Source organism: Sorghum bicolor, chromosome 9, assembly GCF_000003195.3.
Source record: "Sorghum bicolor cultivar BTx623 chromosome 9, Sorghum_bicolor_NCBIv3, whole genome shotgun sequence".
Taxonomy (NCBI): Eukaryota; Viridiplantae; Streptophyta; class Magnoliopsida; order Poales; family Poaceae; genus Sorghum; species Sorghum bicolor.
The window spans coordinates 52,226,893-52,251,822 of record NC_012878.2 but is presented as its reverse complement, the minus strand read 5'-3'; the positions used below and the strand labels follow the sequence as shown (position 1 = coordinate 52,251,822).

The 24,930-nt window shown below is 43.2% G+C and overlaps 3 protein-coding genes across 3 annotated transcripts; 2 read left to right on the top strand and 1 right to left on the bottom strand.

The window, feature by feature from the left end:
• Positions 6,038-11,757, bottom strand: LOC8061783. Its single transcript, XM_021447237.1, has 4 exons — positions 11,519-11,757; positions 10,948-11,407; positions 8,683-10,845; positions 6,038-8,053 (listed from the first exon to the last, which is right to left on the bottom strand). Exons 2-4 carry the CDS (start codon positions 11,357-11,359, stop codon positions 6,519-6,521), a joined length of 4,110 nt encoding a protein of 1,369 aa, XP_021302912.1. The 5' UTR covers positions 11,360-11,407; positions 11,519-11,757; the 3' UTR covers positions 6,038-6,518.
• On the top strand, positions 18,615-21,757 carry LOC8061782 (protein IQ-DOMAIN 1). Its single transcript, XM_021448283.1, has 6 exons — positions 18,615-18,740; positions 18,983-19,106; positions 19,201-19,596; positions 19,693-19,908; positions 20,164-20,283; positions 20,384-21,757. The coding sequence occupies exons 2-6, from the start codon at positions 19,017-19,019 to the stop codon at positions 21,515-21,517; spliced, it is 1,956 nt and encodes a 651-aa protein (XP_021303958.1). The 5' UTR covers positions 18,615-18,740; positions 18,983-19,016; the 3' UTR covers positions 21,518-21,757.
• On the top strand, positions 23,030-24,358 carry LOC110430474. Its single transcript, XM_021448177.1, has 2 exons — positions 23,030-23,960; positions 24,068-24,358. The coding sequence occupies exons 1-2, from the start codon at positions 23,030-23,032 to the stop codon at positions 24,112-24,114; spliced, it is 978 nt and encodes a 325-aa protein (XP_021303852.1). The 3' UTR covers positions 24,115-24,358.

The window sequence follows — 24,930 nt, the reverse complement described above, 5'->3', positions numbered from 1 at the left end:
ATCAAGAGGAAGAAACCATACAACACATCCTTGTGGGGTGTGTTTTCACCAGGCAAATATGGTTTTCAATTCTTCAAGCCCTTCACTTACCTGCTCTTGTGCCCTCAACTTCGGACACCAAATTCTCTAGCTGGTGGAGGAAAAGTCTTCGGCTCGTTCCAAAGAAATTGCAAAAGGGGGTCAATTCTTTAGTTATCCTAGTAGCTTGGGAAACTTGGAAACACAGAAACTCTTGTATTTTCGAGCATGCTAGGCCTAGCATTCCAGACCTGCTCCGGGTGATAGCTGATGGCTGCAGTTTTTGGGGGCTGGCTGGAGCTTCTAAGCTCCAAGAGCTTCTTGCTCGGTCGCTGTCCCTAGACGCTTAGGTGGTGTCTAGATTGACCAGGGGTTTTAGTTGTTGCCTTGTCTCCTGTTAGAAGTGTGTGTGTGTGTGTGAGTGGAGTTTTTTTTACTTTGACCGGTGCCTACCGGTTTTTTCCGTCTTCTTAATGAAATTGTTAAGTAACGACGCTATTCTGGATCCCTGATCCGATTCCCTTCCCTCCCGCAGCAGATGAGACGTGAGGAAGTTGTAGATGATCTCTCGTATCCCTTCCCAATAGCACACCAGACGAACACAAAGGAGAGCAAATATTGTGGAACTCGTATCTCTTCTTCATTATAGATAGGTACAGGTTCCTTTATATAGTCTTAACCCTTCAGGGGTATATTTGGTATGAGCCCACAATTATGTTAGGGTTATTGTTTCCTAACACTCCCCCTTGGGCGAATACCGCGATCAACTCATGTCTCATTAAAACTCCTAAAAACCCAGTGGGAAAAATACGGAGAAAGAGTACATTGTGCCGCTAGATGTATTACACTTGTTGCCTCATTAAAAACCATTATGAGAAAACATCTGGAAAACTCATTGATGGAAAAAAGAGTACAACAGTTGTCTTCAGGACATTTTATAATCTTCGAGATTATAAATTTCAGGATCTTCTAGACCCAGTAAATAAGGGCAATTTAAGGGCGATCTCCCCCTGAACACTGTAGGTCTCTCAGTCGTCTTAGACCAATATCATGGATACATTTTCTGAACGTAGTAGATGGTAAAGACTTAGTAAACAAATCTGCTAGATTGTCACATGACTGGACTTTCAAGATATTCACCTCACCCTGCTTCTGGAGTTCGTGAGTATAGAAAAATTTTGGAGATATATGCTTAGTCATATTATTCTTAATATAGCCCGTTTCAATTTGTGCAACACATGCTGCATTATCCTCATAGATAATAGTGGGGGTATCAATGTTACTAAGACCACATGACTTCTGGATATGGTTAGTCATACGTCGTAGCCAAGCACATTCACGTGCGGCTTCATATAGCGCAATAATCTCTGAGTGGTTTGTAGACGTTGCTACCAAGGTTTGTTTGCAAGACGTCCAGGATATAGCCGTACCACCACAGAGAAACACGAAACCAGTTTGAGATCTTGCATTATGCGGATCAGACAGATATCCAGCATCTGCATAGCCAACCAATCTTAGGTCATTATTCTTCGGGAAATATAGGCCAAGATCTTGGGTGCCATTCAAGTATCTAAGTATTGTCTTAACGCCTACCCAATGTCTTCTGGTTGGGTTTGCACTGTGGCGAGCTAGCAAATTCACTGTGAATGCAATATCAGGCCTAGTGCAATTCGCGAGGTACATCAGTGCTCCAACAGCACTTAAATAGGGAACTTCAGGTCCTAAAGGTTTCTCATCATCACTTCTCGGTCTAAATGGGTCTTTGTCCACCTCAAGTGATCTGACAACCATCGGGGTGTTTACAGGATGAGCCTTTGACATATTAAATCTTTCTAAAACCTTTTTCGCGTAGGTAGATTGGTGTACAAAAATTCCTCCAGGGAGATGCTGGATCTGCAGGCCCAAGCAAAACTTAGTTCTACCTAAGTCTTTCATTTCAAACTCCGCCTTGAGGTAGGCGCTTGCCTCCTCGATATCATCTTTATAGCCTATGATATTTAAGTCATCAACATAGACTGAGATAATACAAAAACCCTTCTGAGATTTTCTAATAAAGACACAGGGAGAATCGGTGTCATTAACATATCCCTTCTTCAGGAGGAAATCACTTAGCCGATTGTACCACATCCGGCCAGACTGTTTAAGTCCATACAGTGCCCTCTGCAACTTAACACTGTACATGTTGCGATTTGTTTTAGAATCCAGAATTTTCAATCCATCTGGGACTTTCATATATATATCCGAATCTAGTGACCCATACAGATATGCAGTCACCACGTCCATCATCTGCATTTTCAAGTTTAAGCCTGCTACCATAGATATTAAATATCGGAACGTTATGCCACTCATAACTGGAGAATATGTTTCATCATAATCTATGCCGGGTCTCTGCGTGAACCCTTGTGCTACAAGCCTCGCTTTATATCTCACCACCACATTGTTCTCATCTCTCTTTCGAACAAACACCCATTTGTATCCTACGGGGAATACTTTGGGGGGCGTGCGGGCGACAGGCCCGAATACTTGCCTCTTAGAAAGCGAGCGCAATTCCGTCTCTATTGCTTCTTTCCATTTGACCCAATCTGAGCGCTTCCGGCACTCTGCCATGGACTTTGGTTCAGGATCCTCATTAATCACTTCTGCGATCTTAGAGACGAAATTAATGTCGACATCTGTATTCTTTCTGTTATATAATTCTCCAGATTCAACATAATTTATGGCAATTTCTTCAATTGAATCATCTAGCTCGTCATGATTTCCCAAATTACTCGAGCTTATTTGTTCCGTTGTCCTCGTGCTATTATTTTTATTTATGCGCACATTTGCACTTGGACTTTCATCTTCAGGATGTGTCGCTGCTGGGACGACTGAGAGGGAGTGTAATGCATTCTCTCTAGCAACTTGCCTTTGCGGGCGTCCCCGCTTGCCTCGTGCTGAGTCATCCGGATCTCTCCCCCTTTTCCTAGGATTGGGGATTTGGGTAGAGTTCATGCCCTCTAGGGGTATCTCCACTCTCTCCGGTGCATTAGCCGCTGGAATATACGATTTTGACACTCCTCTTATATCAGTAAATGCATCTGGTAGATTATTCGCTAATTGTTGCAGGTTTATTATTCTTTGAACTTCAAGTTCAGTATCTTTAGTGCGTGGATCAAGTGATTGAATGCTGCTGGCCGTCCAATCTATTTCTCGGCATTCTTTATTATTAAGGTATAATCCTCCCCCTAATGCCGGGAAATGCTCTTCATCGAAGATGCTATCAGCGTACCGAGCCGTAAATAAATCTCCAGTTTTAGGCTCTAAATACTTGATTATGGACGGAGAGTCATAACCTACATATATCCCCAACTTCCGGTGAGGTCCCATAGTCGTACGCTGGGGTGGTGATATCGGCACATATACAGCACAGCCGAATTTTCGCAGATGAGAAATCATTGGTTGTTGACCACGCGCTAATTGATGGGGAGAAGCAGAGTGAGATGCAGATGGTCTATACAGGATTAAGGCAGCAGCGTGCAGCACTGCGTGTCCCCAACAACTGGTGGGAAGTCTGCTATCTTGTAGAAGTGGTCTGGCAATTAATTTTATTCTTTTTATTAAAGATTCAGCAAGCCCGTTTTGTGTATGCACATGGGGCACAGAATGCTCTACGTTTATGCCCAAAGCAAGACAATAATCATTAAATGCTTTTGAGGTGAACTCTCCAGCATTATCCATCCTGATTGATTTTATGCGGTTCTCCGGGAAGCTAGCACGCAATCGGATGATTTGGGCAATAAGTTTTGCAGAAGCATGGTTCCGCGTAGACAACAGGCATACGTGGCTCCACCGAGTAGAAGCATCTATAAGCACCATAAAGTATCTAAAGGGACCCGACAAGGGGTGAATCGGACCACATATGTCACCTTGGATTCTCTCTAGAAATCCTAGGGACTCGACACTTAACTTCAGGTAAGAGGGCTTAGTTATTAATTTTCCTTTAGCACAAGACACACATAGAAATTCTTTAGGAATTTGTGTGGTTTTAATGCCATGACCAGCAGATCCTTTTATGATGTTCCGCATCATTCTTAACCCAGGGTGTCCGAGTCTTTCATGCCAGATCGTAAAAGACTCAGGATTCTTAAATATAGTAGACATCGCAACATATTCTCGAGGTGGTTTAATTTTTGTGTAGTAAATTCCAGAGGAGGTGCCCAGCGCTTTCTCTACCACTTTTGTCCCACATTCGTCTGCTGCCGTGATATAAAGATATTCAGCATCATTTTCGCTAGCAGTTGTAATATGATAGCCACTACGGCGTATATCTTTGAATGTGAGGAGAGTACGTACAGCTCCCGGGTACAAAAATGCTTCTTCTATGAAGATGCTAGTATTATTAGGGAGTACGACCACGGCTCGACCGGAGCCTACAATATGGCCGTTGCGACCAACAATCGTGGTAATATTTTCAGTTTTTTTCTACAATGTCTGAAAATATTTTGTCTCTCGAAGTATTGTATTTGTGGCAGCGCTATCAACCAGGCAAAATTCTTCTCCAGCCTCCATAGAATGTACGACTCTTGTTCGTCGTTGATGAGTAGCAGTAGAGCGTGCTGATAACACCGGCAGCAGGTCTAGCGACCGTGGCAGTCAGCTGCATCGCCTGCAGATGGAACTCGCAATCAACTGCCCAGGTTTGATAGTTATTGCCGTTCAGCGCAAGAACCTTGAACTCTGTCTTGTTGATCGAAGCCATTGCCTATTAATCCATGCAAATTAACTTCCGGTAAATAAGCATGAAGTATTATGTATAGCCTTAAATGAATTATTAACGCAAAAGAAAAAAAAACTGACATAAAAAAATATATTCATGCAGTACAACGGTAGACAACAACCACTAGCATCGCAAGATGACCATCGGGGCCATGATGTGTCATAAATTCAGTAACCAGCAGGGCCACGATATATGCATGCAGGTATATGAGATGGTAAGCTAATACGTAACTTCAGGCAGCACAACGCATAAAATCCAGCATACGTATTTTAAACACGTTGGGTTAGCCGGCGATGCAAACAAAATTCAATACTAGATTGGGAAACAGGTGGATGCGCCGGCGTGCATGCATAGCATGTGGGTTGGCCGATCAACGTCTGATGCCAGCAGACCGATGATAAAAGAAAAAAAATCATCGGAAAAACAAGATCTAGTTTATTCTAATACAGAAACTAGCAATAAACAAACCAATCTATCAGGGTTCTAGAAAGCTAGTATCCGAACAGAAAAAGACTTAATCTAAGATTGAATCTGCCACACAGGAAGAGAAAAAAAAATCTATTGAACTAGCATAGCAGCGCTCACGTGGTGGCGGCAGCGTCGTTGATGAGTAGCAGTAGAGCGTGCTGATAACGTGTTAAGTAACGACGCTATTCTGGATCCCTGATCCGATTCCCTTCCCTCCAGCAGCAGATGAGACGTGAGGAAGTTGTAGATGATCTCCCGTATCCCTTCCCAATAGCACACCAGACGAACACAAAGGAGAGCAAATATTGTGGAACTCGTATCTCTTCTTCATTATAGATAGGTACAGGTTCCTTTATATAGTCTTAACCCTTCAGGGGTATATTTGGTATGAGCCCACAATTATGTTAGGGTTATTGTTTCCTAACAGAAATGACACGTAGCTCTCCTGCGTTGTTCGAGAAAAAAAAAAATAGCTGACAGATTGGACAGCGACAGATTCTCAAGTGAAGCAGCCAGCGAGCAAGAAAACATATACTAGTAGCATTACAGTTCCATTACATTTACATCCAGAGCACACACTACGCAGCAGCCAGCGACCAGCGGGCAAGAAAACATCGAGAAAGAAGAATCTACAGTTTAAAAATTGCATGTACCGTGAATACCAGAGCACAAAATTGTTTAGAAGAGTACTAGTCTCTTTGGGATAAAATTGTTTAGAAGAGTACTAAATCCCATTGCCTCCAAGAATGATCGAATGAAACATGCATACACCCCAAAAATACTGCTAATAAATAGTTATCAAACTTCGAAGATCAGTGAGCAAAAAGAACTGTCTAAAATATTCTACGTGATATTATAAAGGATTCCAGAACACGTTACAAATGACAAATGGTACAAGAATCATCTGACCCCAGTACGTAGCCCAAAGACTCCCAAGCCTAACCGTTAAACGTAGGAATGAACATGCTTTCCCTCTATCTGATATATTTAAGGCCTTCACTCAGTCACTGATCGCCTGAGCACTGAACTGACGTAGGAGGAAATTGTGTTTATGACAAACCATCACGTGCGCGTCCAATACAACTAGATGAAGTTTATATAGGAAAAAAGGGATAGAGATGTAGATGCCCTGGTTACTAATACCTAATAACCTTATGATGCTAAAGTGATTTCCGTTTTTCTATACAGACTGCATCATCTAGACAAGAGAATCAGTTGACCAGACTATGTCGATATCAACAGAAACTGACAGGAACGCAAGGTTTGTTAAGCTGGTTTACTCACTTGCACCTGCTTGTGCATCTGGTGCCTCGACCGAGGTATCCTCTATAGTCTTCTCCACCGTTGGGGCCTCCCCTAGTGTGGTATTTGTATCTGCTGGCGCAATGGCATCCTGCAGAGTCTTCTCAACTGTTGAATTCTCATGTGTCACAACTGTGGCATTCTCTACAGGTTTCTCAGCTGCTGCAGGTTTATCATCTAGCACCTTAACATCCTCTACAGGTTTCTCAGCTGCTGCAGGTTTATCATCTAGCACCTTAACATCCTCTACCATTTCCTCAGCTGTTATGGCTTCTTCAACTGGTGCTCCAGCTGTAGTTTGACCTTCGATTGTCTCCCCAATAGCTTCATTTTCTATTTTCTCATCTGGTGCCCCTACTGTAATTTCAACTTCTTTGGTCTCCCCAGCTAGTGTGTCAACATCTGCTTTATTTTCTGTTTTCTCATCTGGTGTCTCAACTGTAACTTCGCCTGCCCTGGTCGCCTCAGCTAATTTGTCAGCATAATCTTCATTCTCTATTTTCCCCTTCTCTTCTGGCGCTTCCTCCTTAGTTTCGCCTTCAGCAGTCTCCTCAACTACTCCTACAGCAGCAGCAGCAGCATTCTCTGTATGCTCCTGGACTGGTACTACTTCTGCCTCCACAGTTTCATCAACCATGACCGTAGAGTGCTCAGTAGTTGCATCAGCCATAGATTCATCTTCTGAAATTTGTCTTTCCACCTCAAGTTGTCCACCTGATGCTTCAATTACAGCTTCCACTTGAACAGTCTGCTCAATACTACAGCCTTGTTCGCCTGATACTTCAACAGTAGTTTTGGATTCCACTTCCACTTCTACTTGCTCAACTGCACCTTGTACGAAAGGTTCAGGTTCAGCAGCAAAATTTTCAGATTGTGACTCTGGGTCCTCAGGTCCCACTTTTTGTTCAGTTGCTGTCTTTCCCACTAGTTTCTCACCAGAGGTTTGACTTTGTAATAACTCTGGAGATACCATGTGCTCTTCTAGAACTTCATTCCCAGTATCATCCTCAGTATGATCTTGTGCAGTACTTGGTGCTTCAGTGTCTGCCTCAAATACGGTATTGTCTCCTGAAATGTGACTCTGTTTTGGAGCTTCGACTGCATCTGTTTGCATATTATCTGGAGCATCATTCTGAGGCAACTCTTTTATTATAGCATCAGAATGTAAGGTTTCTGTCTCTGTGGGTAGATCACTGATTGACACTTCCTTTTGAGTGTAAGCTTCCTCAACATTACCAACTTGCTGAGATGACACTTCAGGCACAGATGCAGCTTCTGTACCTTTCCCAATTTGATTAGCATGGTCAATTAGCTCAGCGTCAATATTTCCAGCTTTCTCAAGACTGTCAACTTGACTGACAAATGCACTGTCTGCAGCTTCCACTTGAGATGTTTGCCTCACAGTCTCAACTTCTTCAGACGACAGCTCTCCTGCAACTTCTACTTTATCTGTTTTCTGCACCAGGTCAACTTCCATGGAATCCTTACGAACTTCGGACTTAGTCGAACCTAGAGAAAAGGCATGATCACATGGCAGAATTAAGCATTTAATTTTATGGAAGCTGCAGAGTAACTTTGGCCTTGTTTACTTTCCAAAAAGTACCCAAAATTTTTCAAGATTCCCCGTCACATCAAATCGGGCACATGCATGAAGCATTAAATATAGACAAAAACAAAAACTAATTACACATTTTGCCTGTAATTTGTGAGATAAATCTTTTAAGCCTAGTTAGTTCATGATTGGACAATATTTATCAAATACAAACGAAAATGCTACAGTACCCGAAACCAAAAAAAATTGCCAACTGAACAAGGCCTTTGTCAAATACTGTCCCCGTTTCTTTTTCTAAGGCGTATTAGGATTAAAAAAACAACTAGAAGTATACTTTTAGTCTTTCACTATCAAGTACTCTTATTATATACCATCAATTGCTGCAAACCAACTTGTGTTGAACCATATGGAATGTGAATCCGTTGATACAACTTTTATGTCCTAACATGCATATAATTTGAGTAACATTGGTAAAGAAATTATGATGTTTGACTTTTAAAATCCTAATAAACAACTAATATAATGACTCATGTTTTGAAACAGAAGAAGTACTATGTATAGGCATGTAAATTGAAAGAATGTTTACCTGGAATCTCCATGCCACAGTCTTCAGGGTGTTTCACAGGATTATTTCCTGATGGTGTCTCTAGAGAAAATGGCATATTGACAAGACGGTAACTTCGAAGCGAAGGTCCAAAAGTGCCATACTTGCCAGCAACACTAAAAGCCCTTTCAGCATCGGCACGTTTTTTGAAGACAACTTTAACAGTTTTTGTTTCCTTGTGTACTTCTGTCTCCCCTTCTTTCAGTGGCCCATAGCGACTAAACATCTTAACAAGATCCAGCTCTGAAGGAAGAGCAGCTGATCTGCCAAAGCTCAAAACAAGTGCAGTGGGCTTCAACTCATCAACCATCTTCTCATCAACATGGATGATAGATCTTTCCATAACTTGTATCTGTTTTTTAGGAACCGGATCCCCAAGCTCCGACAAAGGTTCATATGCATGTCTTGAGGATCTCCGCCTACGTCTTGGCCTTGTATTGGGACTCTCTTTTCTGAGGTCATTAATTGGGTGATTATGCAAGCTCAATCCGGACCAGTACGAGTCCTGCATATGGTCCGTTGTCTCTACCTCAGGAGAAGCTAAAACTTCTTTTCTCTTCCTCCCTCTCCTAGATGTACCTTTATCAACAATGTTAGCTTCAGTAGTTGTAGAAACAATATAGTTTCTGTAATCATTGAAGTAACTGATTATCATAGGTGAGAAACTATAACCATTCATTGGCTCTGTTGCAACCATGCATAGCTGTGATAGTAATTCCTTGGGATCTGCAGTGTGATTTCTGTGCATGCGTCTCCTTTTCGCTCGTTTCTCCACAGTAAGTTCATCACCAGCGTCATCACTAGAGATATCAAATTCCCCATTCTCTCCTTCAGCAGCATACTTATAGGCTGATGGTTCATTCTGAGCCTTCATAATGGATGAAGATCCTGTCAGCTGGCTTGCGGCTCGCCGAATACACTCACCAATCTTGAAAGAACTACCACCAGTCGGAGCTGATGACTTCTCTGAATCTTCAAATGAGTCGAAGTTTCTTTTCTTCTTGTTCTGTAAGGTGTCATAGTCATCAAACTCCAGACCCACTTGTTTCTCAACGTAGCTAGTAACATTGACCTGATTAGATGTGCTTCTTTTCTCCATCACCACCTGTCCATCACCAGGTTTTTGTTTCCGAGGTCTCCCCCTGCCCCTTTTAGGCTTCTCTTGAGTAGGACGCACTTCATTAACCACAGGCTCCTCGACCATTACATTCTGGGTGGATAAAGTGTCTGTACCATCCAGACCATCACCATCCTCAACCCACGCATCGCCAGTTTGAAATGATGCAAGTTCAGGACATCCCTTAGATCGATAGAAAGAAGTAAGTTGAGAACACGCTATCACTAACTCCAACAGATCACCTCCTTGGCCAGGAAATAGAGCTAACTCCTTAATATAATGAAGAAGGTTTTGTGGACTGAAACAGTTTAAGATCTCGGGCCGATTAACTGCAGAGCAAGTAACTCCATCCTTGAGCCCAGCATTATCAACAGTGTAGGACATGCCATTATCAGCAAGCTCTTCTGGCAAACAAGAGCAGCTCATACCTGACAATATCCGCCTCGAGAGTTCTTCAAGTGCATTATTAACTGACCCAACAAAGGCATCTGAAGTGCTCTGTTTCTCCATCTGTGAATAGTTTGTTACGAAAGGCTTCAACTGGGATTCATCGCACCATGCAAAAGTATTGTCACCAAAATAAGCTACCAAGTGGCTGCCCTTTTTCTGATGCTTCAGCGCCAACTCAGATGCATCTGATGGATCAAAAATTTCACCAGGCCACCAAGGATGACTTTTCACTTTACCCCAGACAAGATCAGTAACTTGAAACCCGCCTTTATCAAGAGGAGGCAAGCAGTATCTAGCACCCTGATGAACATTCCCCAGGTTAGCAGCCTCTAAGTTGCTGTCCGGTCCATTTCCACTTTCAGGAAGCTGCTCTGTTGTTTGTGGCAGCATTTCAGATGCATTATCCGGCTGGTCAACTGCAGGTGCTCCATCACCTTCATGTTCCTTGGAGCTTCCCTCTATGTCACCAGGCACATTGTTCTGTATTTCCGTATCAGAATGTGCTAAGCCATTATCGCTTTCATTATTCTTTCTCACAGGCTCCGCATTTACATGATTTTCTTCAAGCTCGCTGGATTCTGAAATGGAATTAGGCGAATACAATTCAAGATGTTTAGTTAAATCAGTGTCATCAATAGGGAGCACACCTACAAGCACAGGGCTCTGAGCAGTCTCCTTACCGGCTTCATTATGTTCAGGAGTGGCAGAATCAGCAGCAGCAGCAGCCACATCTACCTCCAGAACAGGCTTCCTCTCTGTCTCAGTCAGCAGACCACCAGCTCCCGCTTCTAGCGTCCCCTCCTCGCCATTGTCCTCTCCGTTCACCGCCTCCACGCCCTCCATGTGCTCCTCTGCGGGCCCTTCGGCACCAACCATACCAGCCGACTCGGTCGCGTAGAGCGGGTCGGTCACCGCCACATCTCCCCCTTCATGAGCCACATCCATCGCCAACGGAGCCTTCCCCTCCACTTTCACATCGGCGGCGAAAGCAGGCACCTCGCCCTCAGCTTCCGACATCGTGACGTCAGCGCCCGCCACCAGCTTCGCCTCGCCACCCCCAGGATCCGAGGCCGCGACGGCCCCCGAGCTCATCGGTGCGAGGCCTCAGCGCCACTCCCCGGACAAGGGGATCTGGAAGGACTGGAACAGCGGGGGCAAGAAGTCAGCGAAGGAGGACCTCGGAATTCTCCTCGATCCGGCGTGGCGCCGAAACCCTAGGAGCGGATCAGCGCGGGGGAGCACGGAATTTACCTGCGCAAAGCGCCGAGCGGGTGGGGGGGCGGAGGCGGGGACGGAGTCGGAGTCGGGGTCGAGGGCGCGCGCGTGGGGAGGTGAGAGCAGCTCCGGAGACGGCACACGGCAGGGCGAGAGAGAGAGAGATGCGGAGCCGGGGCCGAGCTGGGAGGAGGTCAGGAAGGGGAAGAGTATACTGGTGCGTGCTCGGCTTCCGTGTCGTGTATCGGCGCTCCTAGGTCCGAGCTCGGAAGCGGGTAAGAGTAGGAGTACGTGTTTGGGAGCTGTGATCTGATCTGAACTTTCTGTTATTTTCCCATCCTCACTGTAGAGAGATTGCCTTGTTTTGACGCTCGTGAGTCGTCACCATCGTTTTCCGTAATGCTTCATTGTGCATATTTTCTTCGTCTCGTAATAAATCGGCAGGTATGTAGAGAAGTACTTTATCGCTATAATTAGGTCTTGTTTAGTTACACATGAAATCCAAAAAAAATTCAAAATTTTTGAAGCGCCCCTGGTAAACTAGGAACTCAAATGTGATACAATACTAGTTCCAGGAGGCTAGTAACACATTTATTACATCAGATAAGTTTCAGCGCAGTAGTCTTGGAAAGCGTGGGCAAGGAAGGCACGCTATAATAATAAGACACCAAAATACAACACAGGTCCAAAGGACCCAGAAACAAACGATATCGCCATCGAACATCTGACGAGTCCCAATGCCACAGGCTTAGTTGGGTGCAGACACGACCTTACTCGAACGCCACTTCCGGATCGAAGTTCGGATATTCTTCTGTTTAATAAAGCAAGGGTGAGTACAAAGTACTCAGCAAATCCAACCTTACCCTACGGAAGGGAATAACAGTATATATGCATATGGATAAATCAAGGATGATGCTTAGTTTTATTTGCATAAAGCTATCTTTTTACACATGCAAGGTTTCATTTCACAAATACTGTTGTAAAAGAACTCTTTTTCCACATATGATAGTATTTCTAAAAATGAGGGTTTGGTCACAATTTTAAGTGTTGTTGAACCCTTGTTCCCACAACATAATGGCAGTCAACCATTTATTTCCAAAATCACACTCACTCTCATATTTTCACTCATCCCAACCCATCTAGTTGTTGAAACCAAACCATAACCCGTCCGAGACCGCGGACACGGCTATCCAGATAGATTTACACTCTGCAGAGGTTGTACACTTTTTCCACAAGTAGGATACCATAACTTACACCGTCGTGCAAGCACAGATCCATCAAAGTCAATACCCTCCATAGCTAAGTAATGGCGCTCACCACGAGAACACTAAGGCCACATCTCATGATACCACAATAATTCACAAAGCTCTTTTCATACATTTTCACAATTTCACATACATCACGTAGTGTCCCGTTGCACACCTGCCTCCAGGTGATTGCCATACTAACTAGAGGGATTTAGACTAAGCCTTTCCCATGCAAGGCGAGTGGTTGTACGATAAATGAGTTAGGCAAGATGAATCATCAAGTCAGTCCTTAATCGAGACAAGGCGGATATCTTCACGCTTAACCCCGCAAGGTATAAGCCACAACACCAGGGCATCCCCAAAAGAGATCCCATCCGCCCCATCTCTATAGTAATCACATCTATAACTTGTTCATTAACCCTTTCATAATACCCACAATTTATTTTCACCACTCACACCTTTTACCTTTAAAATCATTATATTTGAAAAAAATATAGCGATGAGTATCCAGGATGAGTAACAAGTCCTAAGCATACTAAATAATAATATTTCTGTCATAGCATATTATTTGTTCCTAAGTTCGAACAAGACAATTATCGGGTAATATCAATTCAAGGATGGCTATTCAACAGGTTTTAACTAAGCAGCGAAAATACTTCGTACATATATCGTACATGCAATATTTAAAACGGCTTCTATGGATTGTGTTTAAAAATAGGATCAATATGCATCAAAGGGGATCGGTTGGACTTGCCTCCGTCGGCGTCCTCGGCAAACTCCTGCTGACAGTCCGGGTCCTCGGCGTCAAACTCGCGGTACTCGTCTCCAACGTTCTCGTTCTCCGGTTCGTTCACTCCGTCAACTAAAATACGCGACGAACGACACAGACAACAGGCACAGATAAATAATCATATAAATTCAAATGAGCTCCAAAAATCATGAAATTAATATGGGAGGTAGATCATGATTTTAGATAAATTTAGGAAAAAGAATTATTGAAATCAGAGTTAGCATGTGGCATTTGTAAAATGGCCGGACTTTAATCATGCGAAAAAGGCTAACGATAATTAAGAAATACATGCTTCACGAGATGAATTTTGGCTGGTAGTGCATGTTGCATGCATGCATGTACTACTTGGAGTTAATGCTTATGGCCTACACATGCATGGTTAGAGAGAAATTAGCAGGGGTCCTTAGAGCTCTTCTGTATGTCATGGTTCTATTCGTGGAGTTTTTGGCAGTGAATCGGTACAGACAAATACAAGGAAAAATACAGAAAAATACTACAGAAAGATAGAGAAGAGCAAGGAGATGCTCATGAGCTGCTCACCTCGTCTTGCGACGACAGTCGAGCTCGGCTTGTGCGTATGGCCGTCGGTATACGCGAAGTGAGAGCGAGTGAGCGAGTGAGTGAACGTGTTTCTCGGGTGGTGAGAGTGAGCACCCGAGGCTGGCTTTTTATAGGCCAAAGCGCTCAGCTGCGTGCCATTAAAAATGCTACTGTAGCGCATGGTCGGTGCCTAATTTCATGCAAAGGACGATGTCCCATTTGCATGCACGTTGCATGCAAATGGACGGTGCCTAATCACTGTGTCCTTGCATGCAGGTGCATGCAAATGGTCGGTGGCATGTCCTGCATGCATGCATGAGATATATATTCGTGTAGGTGCACTGCTATGTTTTCTCGCATGTAAGCTTGCTGGTACTTGCTATTATTTGTGCGCGAAAAATATAAATGGTGCCTAGTTGTACGTTACGACTTGCTATCTTTTTGTACAGCAAAAGAGACGCGGGAAAAGGCAAGAGGTGGGGCCTGCATGCCGCGGTGCGCGCGCGAGCGAGTGCGCTCGGCGAGGGGGCCGGGCGTGAGTGCGCTGCGGCGCTGATGGTGGTGGGGTCGGCGCACGCGCCGTTGCCGGGTATCGGGCAGAGCGAGCGAGCAAGAGGGATAAGTAGCGGACATATGATGCTCATGCCATGCGGTGCAGGTTATATTTAAAGATGGATAATTAGAATGGATGGAAAAGAAATTAGATGGAGATACTATAGAGCTCAAATGATTTATAGTTTTTGAAATATATTTTGAAAATAATTTTTTTAATGCGAGTGATTTTTTTTGAATGTGAATTTTTGGGATGTTACAATTTTTCATCACATTAAATCTTGCGGAACATGCATGGAGCATTAAATATAGATAAAAAGTAGCTAATTTCATAATTTATCTATAATTTATAAGACGAATCTTTTGAACTTAGTTAGTTCATGGTTAAATAATAACTAGCTAATATACCTGTGCGTTGCAACGGGAGAAAAACATCAAATGGTCATAGAAAGTAATGGCATAATGTTACATATCTATTTATATATATCCTTTTTATAAAATTTAAAGCCCATAATTTATTTTATAACCATGACATCTATGGTTAAATAGTTAATATTTACAATAATATGTAGCTCGGAGATATATTTATTTAATAATAAAAATAAATTAGTCAAACCTTATCTTACTCTAATATTATCTCTTACTATACCTTAGTATTATATTAAAACATGAGAAGTTTGTTGCTAGTTTTAATTTTTTTTATTTAGATTAGTATTCCTATAAAATATGATATATATCAGTTAAATGTATGTAGATTATGACACATGGACTTATGAAGTGTTCATATGACATAACAACACATCGTGCAAAAGGTAGTGGAAGCATCTTCAAGCATAAAGTTGATAAATTAGTAAATCAATAATATATGCAGGAATGGTGCTAAAACATTTACCACAAAAATCAAGCATCACATTAAATAGGCTACCATAAAATTTTCATAATAATTAGAGTAAGATAACTACAATTTCAACTTTACACTAAAAACATAGGTAAGCATCTCCAGCAAAAAATGTACTAAAATTTGTGATATTTTTTGTTTACTGGATGGATCTACATATGTGGAGCTGAACAAAATTTATTTTGTACTTTTTAGATTTTTCTATGAATTACTACGCATTTATCAATTTTCAACCGATCAATTTTACACTAAAAAGCATAGGCAAGCATCTCCAGCAAAAAATACTAAAATTTATAATATTTTTTGTTTACTGCATAGATCTACATACGTGGAGTTGAACAATCTATAACTAAGTTATACGTGATCCAATGAATACAAAACTTTTACCATAGTTCAAGCATACAATAATGGACCCACCATAAAAATTTACCATAAATGAACCATAGGAACTACATATATGAATTATTCGAATTAATTACAAAAACATAGATGTAAAGCTACAACGAAAACTTTGTAATAAAGTATACCATACTATATATTCACTGTGTAGATCTACTCATCAGAAGTCCAACAAAATTGAATTTTCATTTTATCATTTTTTTTGATTTATTATGATTTTTTAAAAAATCAGTGGAAATAAATAAAAAAGATAAAGATAAAACTACCCTCCAAAACCACTAGAGGAGGTTATTTAACTGGTTTTGAATGTTCAAGGGGTAGAATAACTGGTTTTATAGTTCGGAGGATGAAGTAGTCCACTCTAGAAACTTTGGGAGGTTATGTAGAATTTTTCTATTTTGATTACTACACGAGGTCAACCCTGTTTCCATTCATGTAAAGAGAGATAAAAAAATAAGTGCACTTTGAATGCTTTATAGAACTAGCTTTCCCCAACCGCGTAAGATATACTCCCTCCATCTAAATAGTGCATTCTATCATTCAAAAATTGTCTTTAAATATAATACATTTTGGAGAAAAACTTACTTTTACATTAAATATTTTTTATTTATCGACCAATCACTATTAATAATATAGATGATAGCGTCTGATTAGAAATAAAATGGGGATACATATATCTTTGATGCTCTATTTTAATTTGTGTTAAAAATTTTACAATACTCTATATTACAAGACAGAGGGAGTACACTAATATGTTCCATGGTAGCCTTATTATCACCCTATTAAATTTGACAAAATTTGAAACTCTCTATCATGCAATTGTATCAAAGTAAAGTGGGTATGGTTGTTTTTTAAGGCAAAGTGGGTATAGTTGTTGGTAAGAATATTTCCCCGGATTGATCTCTACACCTAGACTATCCTAGACGTACTTAGTCATATCTTCCATATACTTAGGAAAGTATTCGTCCCACTTGACCAATTACTAGTCTGTTGTAAGAAGTACTAGACTGTGTTATTTTTGGCACTATACTTTGTAGAGGTTTAGGAGGAGTAGCCATTGTATTGTTTGAAGAAAATTTTAAGTAATGATTGAATTGTTTATCGGTTGTAGGACCGCACTCCAGAACCATATGCCATAGTAGTGAATGATGGTATAAAATTATCTAATTCATTGATTTGGCTTGGAGAAACCAAAAGAGGTAGAACGGTGACAATATATAGTGTGGAAGTGACTAACCCTAAATTAGTCGTTTTGGCTTCGACAACTGAATTAGACAATTTGAGCTACCTTGTTGATGCATATCCCTATTAGCCCTTATAATAATTGAATGGGTTGACTAGCAATTGCCACCAAACTTTTTGACTTCCATAGATTTTTTTCTATAATCAATGAACATCTATGCATATCAATCTATTATAGCAGGATTAGAAGAGCTTACATTGTTTTTCTTACCTTGGATGTAAATACATTGGAAGCATAGACGAAGTCAAAATCCCTGAGCTTCAACATAACTCCATGATGATAAATCATGTAGCATGCAAGCTTTACAACTAGCATGCAAGATCTCTAATCTTCCTCTTCTTCTCGATCTTAGTGAGGAAATTCGTAATGAGCTACTCATTCATCGTGGGCTTGATGGTATTCTTTGAACTAACGGATTAATCACATCATCCTTTGACTAAGACATTGCAAAAGATGGTTTGCTTGATTTATTCTCTAGACGCAATAAAGGTACCACACCAAAAGAGCTTGAGAGCTCGGATCACAAAATACAGTACTGACAATGGACCTACGAAAGTTTGCATGATTGGTTCTAGAAAACAGCTAGAGAGATGCCCCCGAAAACCTAGACACCTCTTAGCACTGGCGAAGCTACGTACAGTCCAAAGGGGGGCATGGCCCCTCCTTGCTAATTGAAAACTCAATTAAGTAGCTATTAATTTGGTGATTAAAATTAATAGATATGCATATTAAGTAAGAAATTAGTGATAATGGTCCCCTCTTGTTTTCCTGTCAAGCTCCACCACTGCCTCCTAGGAAGATGCAACTAGGGTTGTTCTAGGATCAACAAGGGTACCTAGAATGTCCACGAATCTCGTTGAGAAAAGCACAGAATAGTAGGATATGGGGATTGAAAGAATTAGAATTTGAGTTGCATAAAAGGTAGATGTATTGATTTTTGATCGACGGGTAATACCTCAAATCAATCGTCCCTCTCCACATTATAAGGGTCGAGTAGTATTATCTGGTTATAAAACATTTACAAAATACAAAATCTGCAACAATCCTAATTTCCTTTCGGATTCTACCAAAATTGGCTTAACCGATTTGGCAAACCTTAGGCAGAGTCAGAGCCGGTTTCTCCAAACTTACCCAAATTAGTTGTCAACGACCTCCAAGTGCTTGGAAGTTGTGAAGAGTTTGAAAGAATGCAGTGCATTCAGTTTCTCAATGGTGATCAGCGAAACAGAGGAATGGAGATACCAATTTGAAAAAACTAGAGATACAGCATGAAAGATGGGAGGTGTATGTAGATGCTCATGATTTAGCTAAGTTTGGATGATATTCTCTTATTAAACAAAGGCCGCTATATTTGGCTTCTCAATCCCTCGTGTTTCACAGTCTCGTTTCTTCTATATATGGTTAAAAAACTCCTAGCTTTGTCTCTAAAAAAAGAATATACACAATTATCATGGCGTATTGGGGCAAATGTAGGGACGACTATCGGCACCAACCAGGTGGTTGGTAGCAAGGCCCCAACAGGCAACAGGCGGGAAGCGGCCGTCGTGGAGAGCATCGGCCGTGCCCATTACGACGACAAGACAGAATAGGTGAGTAAGTAGAGCGCTTTGAATGAATAGCTATGGAATTTCAGTTCCTCTATTCATCGATGCGCAAGAGAAATGTTTGATCCCATACCAACATGCATGCACCTTTGGCTCCATCCGTGTCATGTGAATGCTACAATGTTTCTAACGTTTTTGCAACTCTGTCGTCGCAAGTGCATTCTATTTTGACACTTATTAATTCATGGTGAACCTCCGTCCTTTTCTCTTCATGTTTCATTACGAAGTGGCGGTGCTAACTAACAACTAAGAACTATAGAAATGGGGAGAAAAGCAAGGTGGTTTGACACCGTGCAGAGAATCTTGAGCATTTCTGAACCTGATCCTGTGGAGACGCACACAGATGCCAAGGTAACAACAATATGCATTGTTTTTCCCCTTCTCTCCGTCAAAATTTATTGGGCCCAACAATCTCAAGAACTAGAATTTCAACATGAGAACGAAGGCTGCGAAGCTGAGAGACAAACCGAGCTTCAAGAAGATATGGCAATTCGGCAAATCAAACCCGTCTGGTGCTTCCACCTCTGCGGCGCCGGCGCTAGATGTGGAGGCTCATCAGCCTCATCAATTGCCACAGTCCCCGGCGCCTAATAATAAGCAACATTTCGAGGAGACCACGACGGAGGTGCAATTCATGGACTCAAGATGTGAGGAAGAAGGCGAGTGCATCATGCACCAGACGGAGGTGGTGTCACCAGCTTCAAAGGTCCACTCCACCTCCACGACCATGGCAGTCGTAGCGATCGCCTGCCCCACCGTCATATCACCAACGAAGTGGTGTGCCCGTTCAAAGGAGGACATTGCCGCCACCAGAATTCAGGCTGCTTGTAGGGGCCATTTGGTATATCTATCATTTGTTTCTCTTCCCATTATTTATTGTCTGTAACTATCATCTGGTGGACCGACAGTAATTAACCTAAAACACGTTTGCTTACAGGCAAGGAAACCACCCCAAGAAAGAGCAATGGCTAGGTTGATGTCGTTGGTTGACAAGGGGTTCGCTGTTAAGCGCCAAACCCAGGAAGCATTATACTGCATGCAGATGATGACAAGGATTCAGACTCAGATATACTCAAGGAGGCTGAAGACTGAGGAGGACAAGAAGGCTCTCAAGAGTCAGCCCAAGGTTAAACAGAGCCCGGACAAAACAAAGGTGAGGTGCAACAATGCATTCATGATTTGGTGCAATCATTCAAGTTCATTGTTTTAATGTTTTTTACAACGAAATTGTGAACTTTGACGTCCATGTTACATTATTTTTCACAAATTGCTAGTGATCTAGCACTAAGAAGTAAGATAAAAAAGAAAACTTTGGATTGCAGAAGTCTGTTATATAGTAATTAACTTATAAAGACATGCAATATGTATCTAGCAATCTTTTGATTTTTGAATCTAAATTTGTTGACAGACTGGTGACGGCTGGGACCATAGCCTGCAGTCCAAGGAGCAGATGGAAGCAGTGCTGAAGATGAAGCAGGAAGCCGCTACAAGGCGGCAAAGGGCCTTGTCATACGCATTTTCTCAACAGGTACTGATCAATGATCACACGATAGCAAGTGTTTTTCCGTTCGTTGTTGTGTTTCTTGTTCTATCTCTCAAAGTTCGTCTCTGCTTTGATCTCCGTGAAGTGGAGGAACAGAAATACCTCTTCTGCGCGAGCTGTGCATGCGCCTGCTCCGATGTTCATGGACCCTGGCAATCCAAACTGGGGCTGGAGCTGGACGGAGCGCTGGATGGCGGCTGCGAGGCCATGGGAGAACCAGACAACAACATTGTCAGACACTGGTCGTGTCGCATCAAAGAGTGCCAGCAGTCGGCTGCCTCGAGTGGCCGTCTCGGTCCAGATACCGGCCATGACCACTACTACGCCAAAGGGCAAGTCCTTGCGCCCACCGAACTGGTCATCGTCGTTGTTGCTATCGTCCCCGTCGACGCCCCCGCCACGGTCGTCGCCGTTGATCTCAGGGAGGCCGTCCAAGCTCGCGAGCCCGAGGAGCGGCCCACTCCATGCTACGAGCGGCCTCCAGCACACCAAGAGTCTGCAGCCAGATCGCCGGCCACGAAGCAGCCAGGAACTCTCGGTAAACAGCCCGCGTCGCGCCGTGCCGGCGAGCCCCAGGGCCGCCAGCGGAGGCAGCAGCCCGCTCCACACGTCAAGTGGCGCGACGACCATGCAATTCGAGCGTCGCCCGCGGAGCAGCCAGGAACTCTCGGTGAACAGCCCACGCCGCGCCGTGCCGACGAGCCCTAGGGCCGCCAGCGGAGGCAGCAACCCGCTCCACCCTTCAAGTGGCGTGGCGACCATGCAACTCGAGCGCCGCCCGCGGAGCAGCCAGGACCGCGGGATGAGCAGCAGCCCGCGCCTGGGCGCCAACAAGGACGCCCCGCTGCGGCGCACGACGAGCCTGCGGGCGGAGCTTCCGGGAAGGTTGAGCCTGGGAAGCACCATCGCGGCAGCGTCGACCATGGGAGACGACGAGGGCTCGCCGGTGACCCCAAGCTACATGCATCCAACAAAGTCCGTGAGGGCCAAGAAGGTCAGATGCCCGAGCCCGTCGGCGGCAATGGCCACTTCTGACATGTTTGACGCTCCCGAGAGCGGTCCAGCGCCTCTACAAGTGCCTCCCTCGCCGTCTTCGGCCAAGAAGCGTTTGCCTCAGGTGTTCGCGGACAAGCCAAGTGCCTCGTCGCCGAGCAAGGTGGCGCTGGAGAGGGTAAGGCGGTACTCGCAGCTTTCCAGTCCCAGGATGTCGCTATCTTGAGTGAAGCTATAGTCGAAGAGGGAGATGGAACAAAGATGGAACAAATTAACCAAGCGTGCCGCACTTTGTTTTGTGTGTGTTTTTGACTAGTTATGAGTCAGGTGTTGTTTTTTCGTGTGTGTATATGTTTTAGGACGACAATGAAAGCTGTGTGAATCAGATTACTATGGTCACATGCATGGGAATCATGAGTGTGGATGGATAAACTCTGCTTTTTTTAGCAAAAAGGAAAATTTGCTCCTCAAATGTTTTGTAAAAATATTATTTAGAAGTCAGAATATTATTTAAAAGTTGAATATGCAATAGATCTCAATGGAAAAGGATAAAACAAAAATTGAAGATTTTTTTATATCCAACTCAGTTTACCTCTAAATATTAAACATAGAAAGTTTTTTGTCCGACTCTCATTTCGTTTTTCTTCGATATTCTTTTCATCTTTTGAAGTAAGACTCTCATCTTTATCCTTTTATTTACTATATACATTTACTATATATATATTGCAGATGGTTGTCGTAGGTTGGCTTGGCCTACAGATAGGAATGAGTTTTGATTTTGACATGTCTACTTTCCTTGACGAACGTGTTCCCCGTGGCATGCTATTGTTGTCACATGCTCATATATGTATGGGAATGGTATTATGAGCATGCATACAAAAAGATATGCGGCCAATTTTTTTTGCCCATGTCTTTTGTTTTTTCCATTTTATGTCCTTTTCTACAAAACAAATAATAAATATACTTATCTTTTGTTAATAAATATAAATATTACTACCACTTAGTTGTTGATATAGTTTTGATTATGAAAACTTATTTTTATTAGAGCATCTCCAACAGTTTGTCAAATAAGGTTGTCATCTTTAAAAATTTGGTAAAACAATAAAATTTTATCTCCAACAGTTTGCTAAATGAGGTTGCTATTTTTAACAACTTGGTATTCCACCCCTCCGCGCGCGCATCTTTACGCGCGCGTATCTCACTTCGCATCGCGAGCTGCAGGCGTCTCAGGCCTTGTTTAGTTTGGAAAATTTTTTGGATTTCGCTACTGTAGCATTTTCGTTTGTTTGTGGCAAATATTATCTAATCATAGACTAACTAGGATCAAAAGATTCGTCTCACGATTTACAGGTAAACTGCGTAATTAGTTTTTGTTTTCGTCTATATTTAATGCTTCATGCTGTTAGGTTGATCTCAGGCCCAGCCCAACGGCTGAGGCCTTCTCCCTCTGGATCGCGCCCTGATCGGGGGCGCCCAACCGATCTATGGTTGGTGGGCCCCCGACGCGCTGCGCCACATATAAATAGGAGTAGGGGGCTACAGGCACACGTAACGAAGTTCGTCGTGCGCCGCCAAACCCTGCTTACAACCCTAGGTTGCCGATCGACAGTGCGCAGTGGCGTCGGGAAGCACCACCGCGCCGTCACCCTTCCACTCCTACCCCGCCGTCGTCGGCCAGTGCAGGTGGAGGCCCGAAGGACGACGGGATCTACTCCGTCATCGCCTGAACGCCCTCGTCATGGATCCCACTGGATCTGCATCCGCCGCCAACGACGACCAAGCACTCAATGCGATGCACTTCATCAGTGCAATCCCAAAGCTGACGGGACAGAACTATGTTCTGTGGCGCGAGGAACTTGATGCTGCTCTAGCACTTGCTGAGATAGATTTGGCTCTTCAAGAGCCAAAGCCCACTGAGCCAGAGGAGCCCGAAAGGGCTCAGAATGAGACCGATGAAGCTTTTGCAAATCGGAAGCGAGACTTTGCTCCCATCAGAGCAAAGTATGATCTTGAGAAGTACAAGTGGGAAAAGTCAAACCGCAAGTGCAAGATTGTCATCAAGAAAACCATCACAGAGGGCCTAAGAGGTGCAATCCCAGAATGTGACACAGCAAAAGAATATCTTGAGAAAGTGAAGAATCAGTTCACTGGTTCAACCAAAGCTCATGCTTCCACCCTGATCCAGAAACTCACTAACATGAGGTTCACAGGGGGGAGTGTGAGAGAGCACATTCTGAGCATGAGCACCATGGCAGCCAAGTTAGAGAAGCTAAAGATGCCCCTCGCTGATGGTTTCCTCATTCACCTAGCTCTAAACTCACTTCCTAAAGAGTATGAGACATTTGTTGTTAACTACAACACACAGCCAGAGGAGTGGGATTTAGAGAAGGTGATTGCTATGTGTGTGCAAGAGGAAGAAAGGCTCAAGAATGCAAATGGTGGTTCTGTGAACTTTGTGAAAGGAAAGAACAAGAAGCCATTCTACAACAAGAAAGCTCCAGATGCCTCCACCTCCCAGAACAAGGGAGGAAGCACTTCACAGCCTAAAGCACACCCAAAGCAAGACAACCAGCACAGGCAGGAGGACCCGGATCGCTGTAGATGGTGTAATGAGACAGGGCATTGGAAGCATGACTGCCCTAAGTTCATGAAACATTGCCTAGTGAAAGGTGAGGACATTATAACTTTTGTTGATGAATCCTTATATCTAAGTTATGCTAGATCCACATGGTGGATTGACTCAGGTGCAACTGTTCATGTTGCAAACTCTTTGCAGGGATTCAGTGGAGGGAGAACCCTTCAAAGAGGAGAAAGACAGATTAAGGTGGCCACTGGTGTTGAAGCTGAAGTTCAAGCTATAGGAAATTTATCTCTAGATTTAGCTAGTGGTTTCACCCTTGAGTTGCATGATGTTCTTTATGTTCCCTCTTTAGCTAGAAATTTAATTTCAGTTTCATGTTTGTCAGACTATGGTTTTGATTGCCATTTCAGCAAGAATGATTGTAAGCTACAGTTAAATAATAAATGTGTGGGTCTTGCCTTCCGACAAGACAAACTTTATTTATTATCTTTGTCTGAGAATGTGAATGCTGAATGTAATAATGCTGAGAATGCAACACCCGCAGATGCTAGCAAGAAAAGAAAGAGAATTGATTCCTCATCGAAATTATGGCACTGTCGTTTAGGCCATATTTCGAGGGGGAGAATAGAACGCTTAGTCAAAGAATCAATCCTCCCACCATTAGAACTCTCAGAGTTAGAGCAATGCGTTGATTGCATTAAAGGCAAGTTAGTAAAGAACATAAAGAAAGGCGCTAAGCGAAGCATGGTGTCGAGGGTATCAGTAAGGGGTACCCTCAGCGATGCGCATTATGAGATTGCCCGTACGAAGGTTGGGACCCTCAATTCGACGCTTTAATCTTACGTACGCGCCGCCATCGACGGTCGCAGCCTCGAAGACGGAAATAGCGTCGAGCGAATCGGTCAGGGCTCGAGCGACGATTACCGTCGAAGACGGAAGCGAGCTCGAGCGAACCGAGAGACGTCGAGCGTCAGGACACTGTCCGCCGCCTGACGCGCGCACGCGGGCGGGAGCATTAAATGCATCTGACGTTTCCCACCTAACACCCGGGTCACGGA

Bases quoted from the DNA above. Each gene is read 5' to 3' on its own strand.
- LOC8061783 (XM_021447237.1), bottom strand. From the start codon at position 11,359: ATGAGCTCGGGGGCCGTCGCGGCCTCGGATCCTGGGGGTGGCGAGGCG. The intron at 10,846-10,947 runs GTAAGGAGACTG...ATTCCATTTCAG, and splicing joins TCCTGAACATAATGAAGCCG to AATCCAGCGAGCTTGAAGAA. The intron at 8,054-8,682 runs GTAAACATTCTT...CCTTTTCTCTAG, and splicing joins CTGTGGCATGGAGATTCCAG to GTTCGACTAAGTCCGAAGTT.
- LOC8061782 (XM_021448283.1), top strand. From the start codon at position 19,017: ATGGGGAGAAAAGCAAGGTGGTTTGACACCGTGCAGAGAATCTTGAGC. The intron at 19,107-19,200 runs GTAACAACAATA...ATGAGAACGAAG, and splicing joins AGACGCACACAGATGCCAAG to GCTGCGAAGCTGAGAGACAA. The intron at 19,909-20,163 runs GTGAGGTGCAAC...ATTTGTTGACAG, and splicing joins AGAGCCCGGACAAAACAAAG to ACTGGTGACGGCTGGGACCA.
- LOC110430474 (XM_021448177.1), top strand. From the start codon at position 23,030: ATGGATCCCACTGGATCTGCATCCGCCGCCAACGACGACCAAGCACTC. The intron at 23,961-24,067 runs GTGAGGACATTA...AACTCTTTGCAG, and splicing joins GAAACATTGCCTAGTGAAAG to GGATTCAGTGGAGGGAGAAC.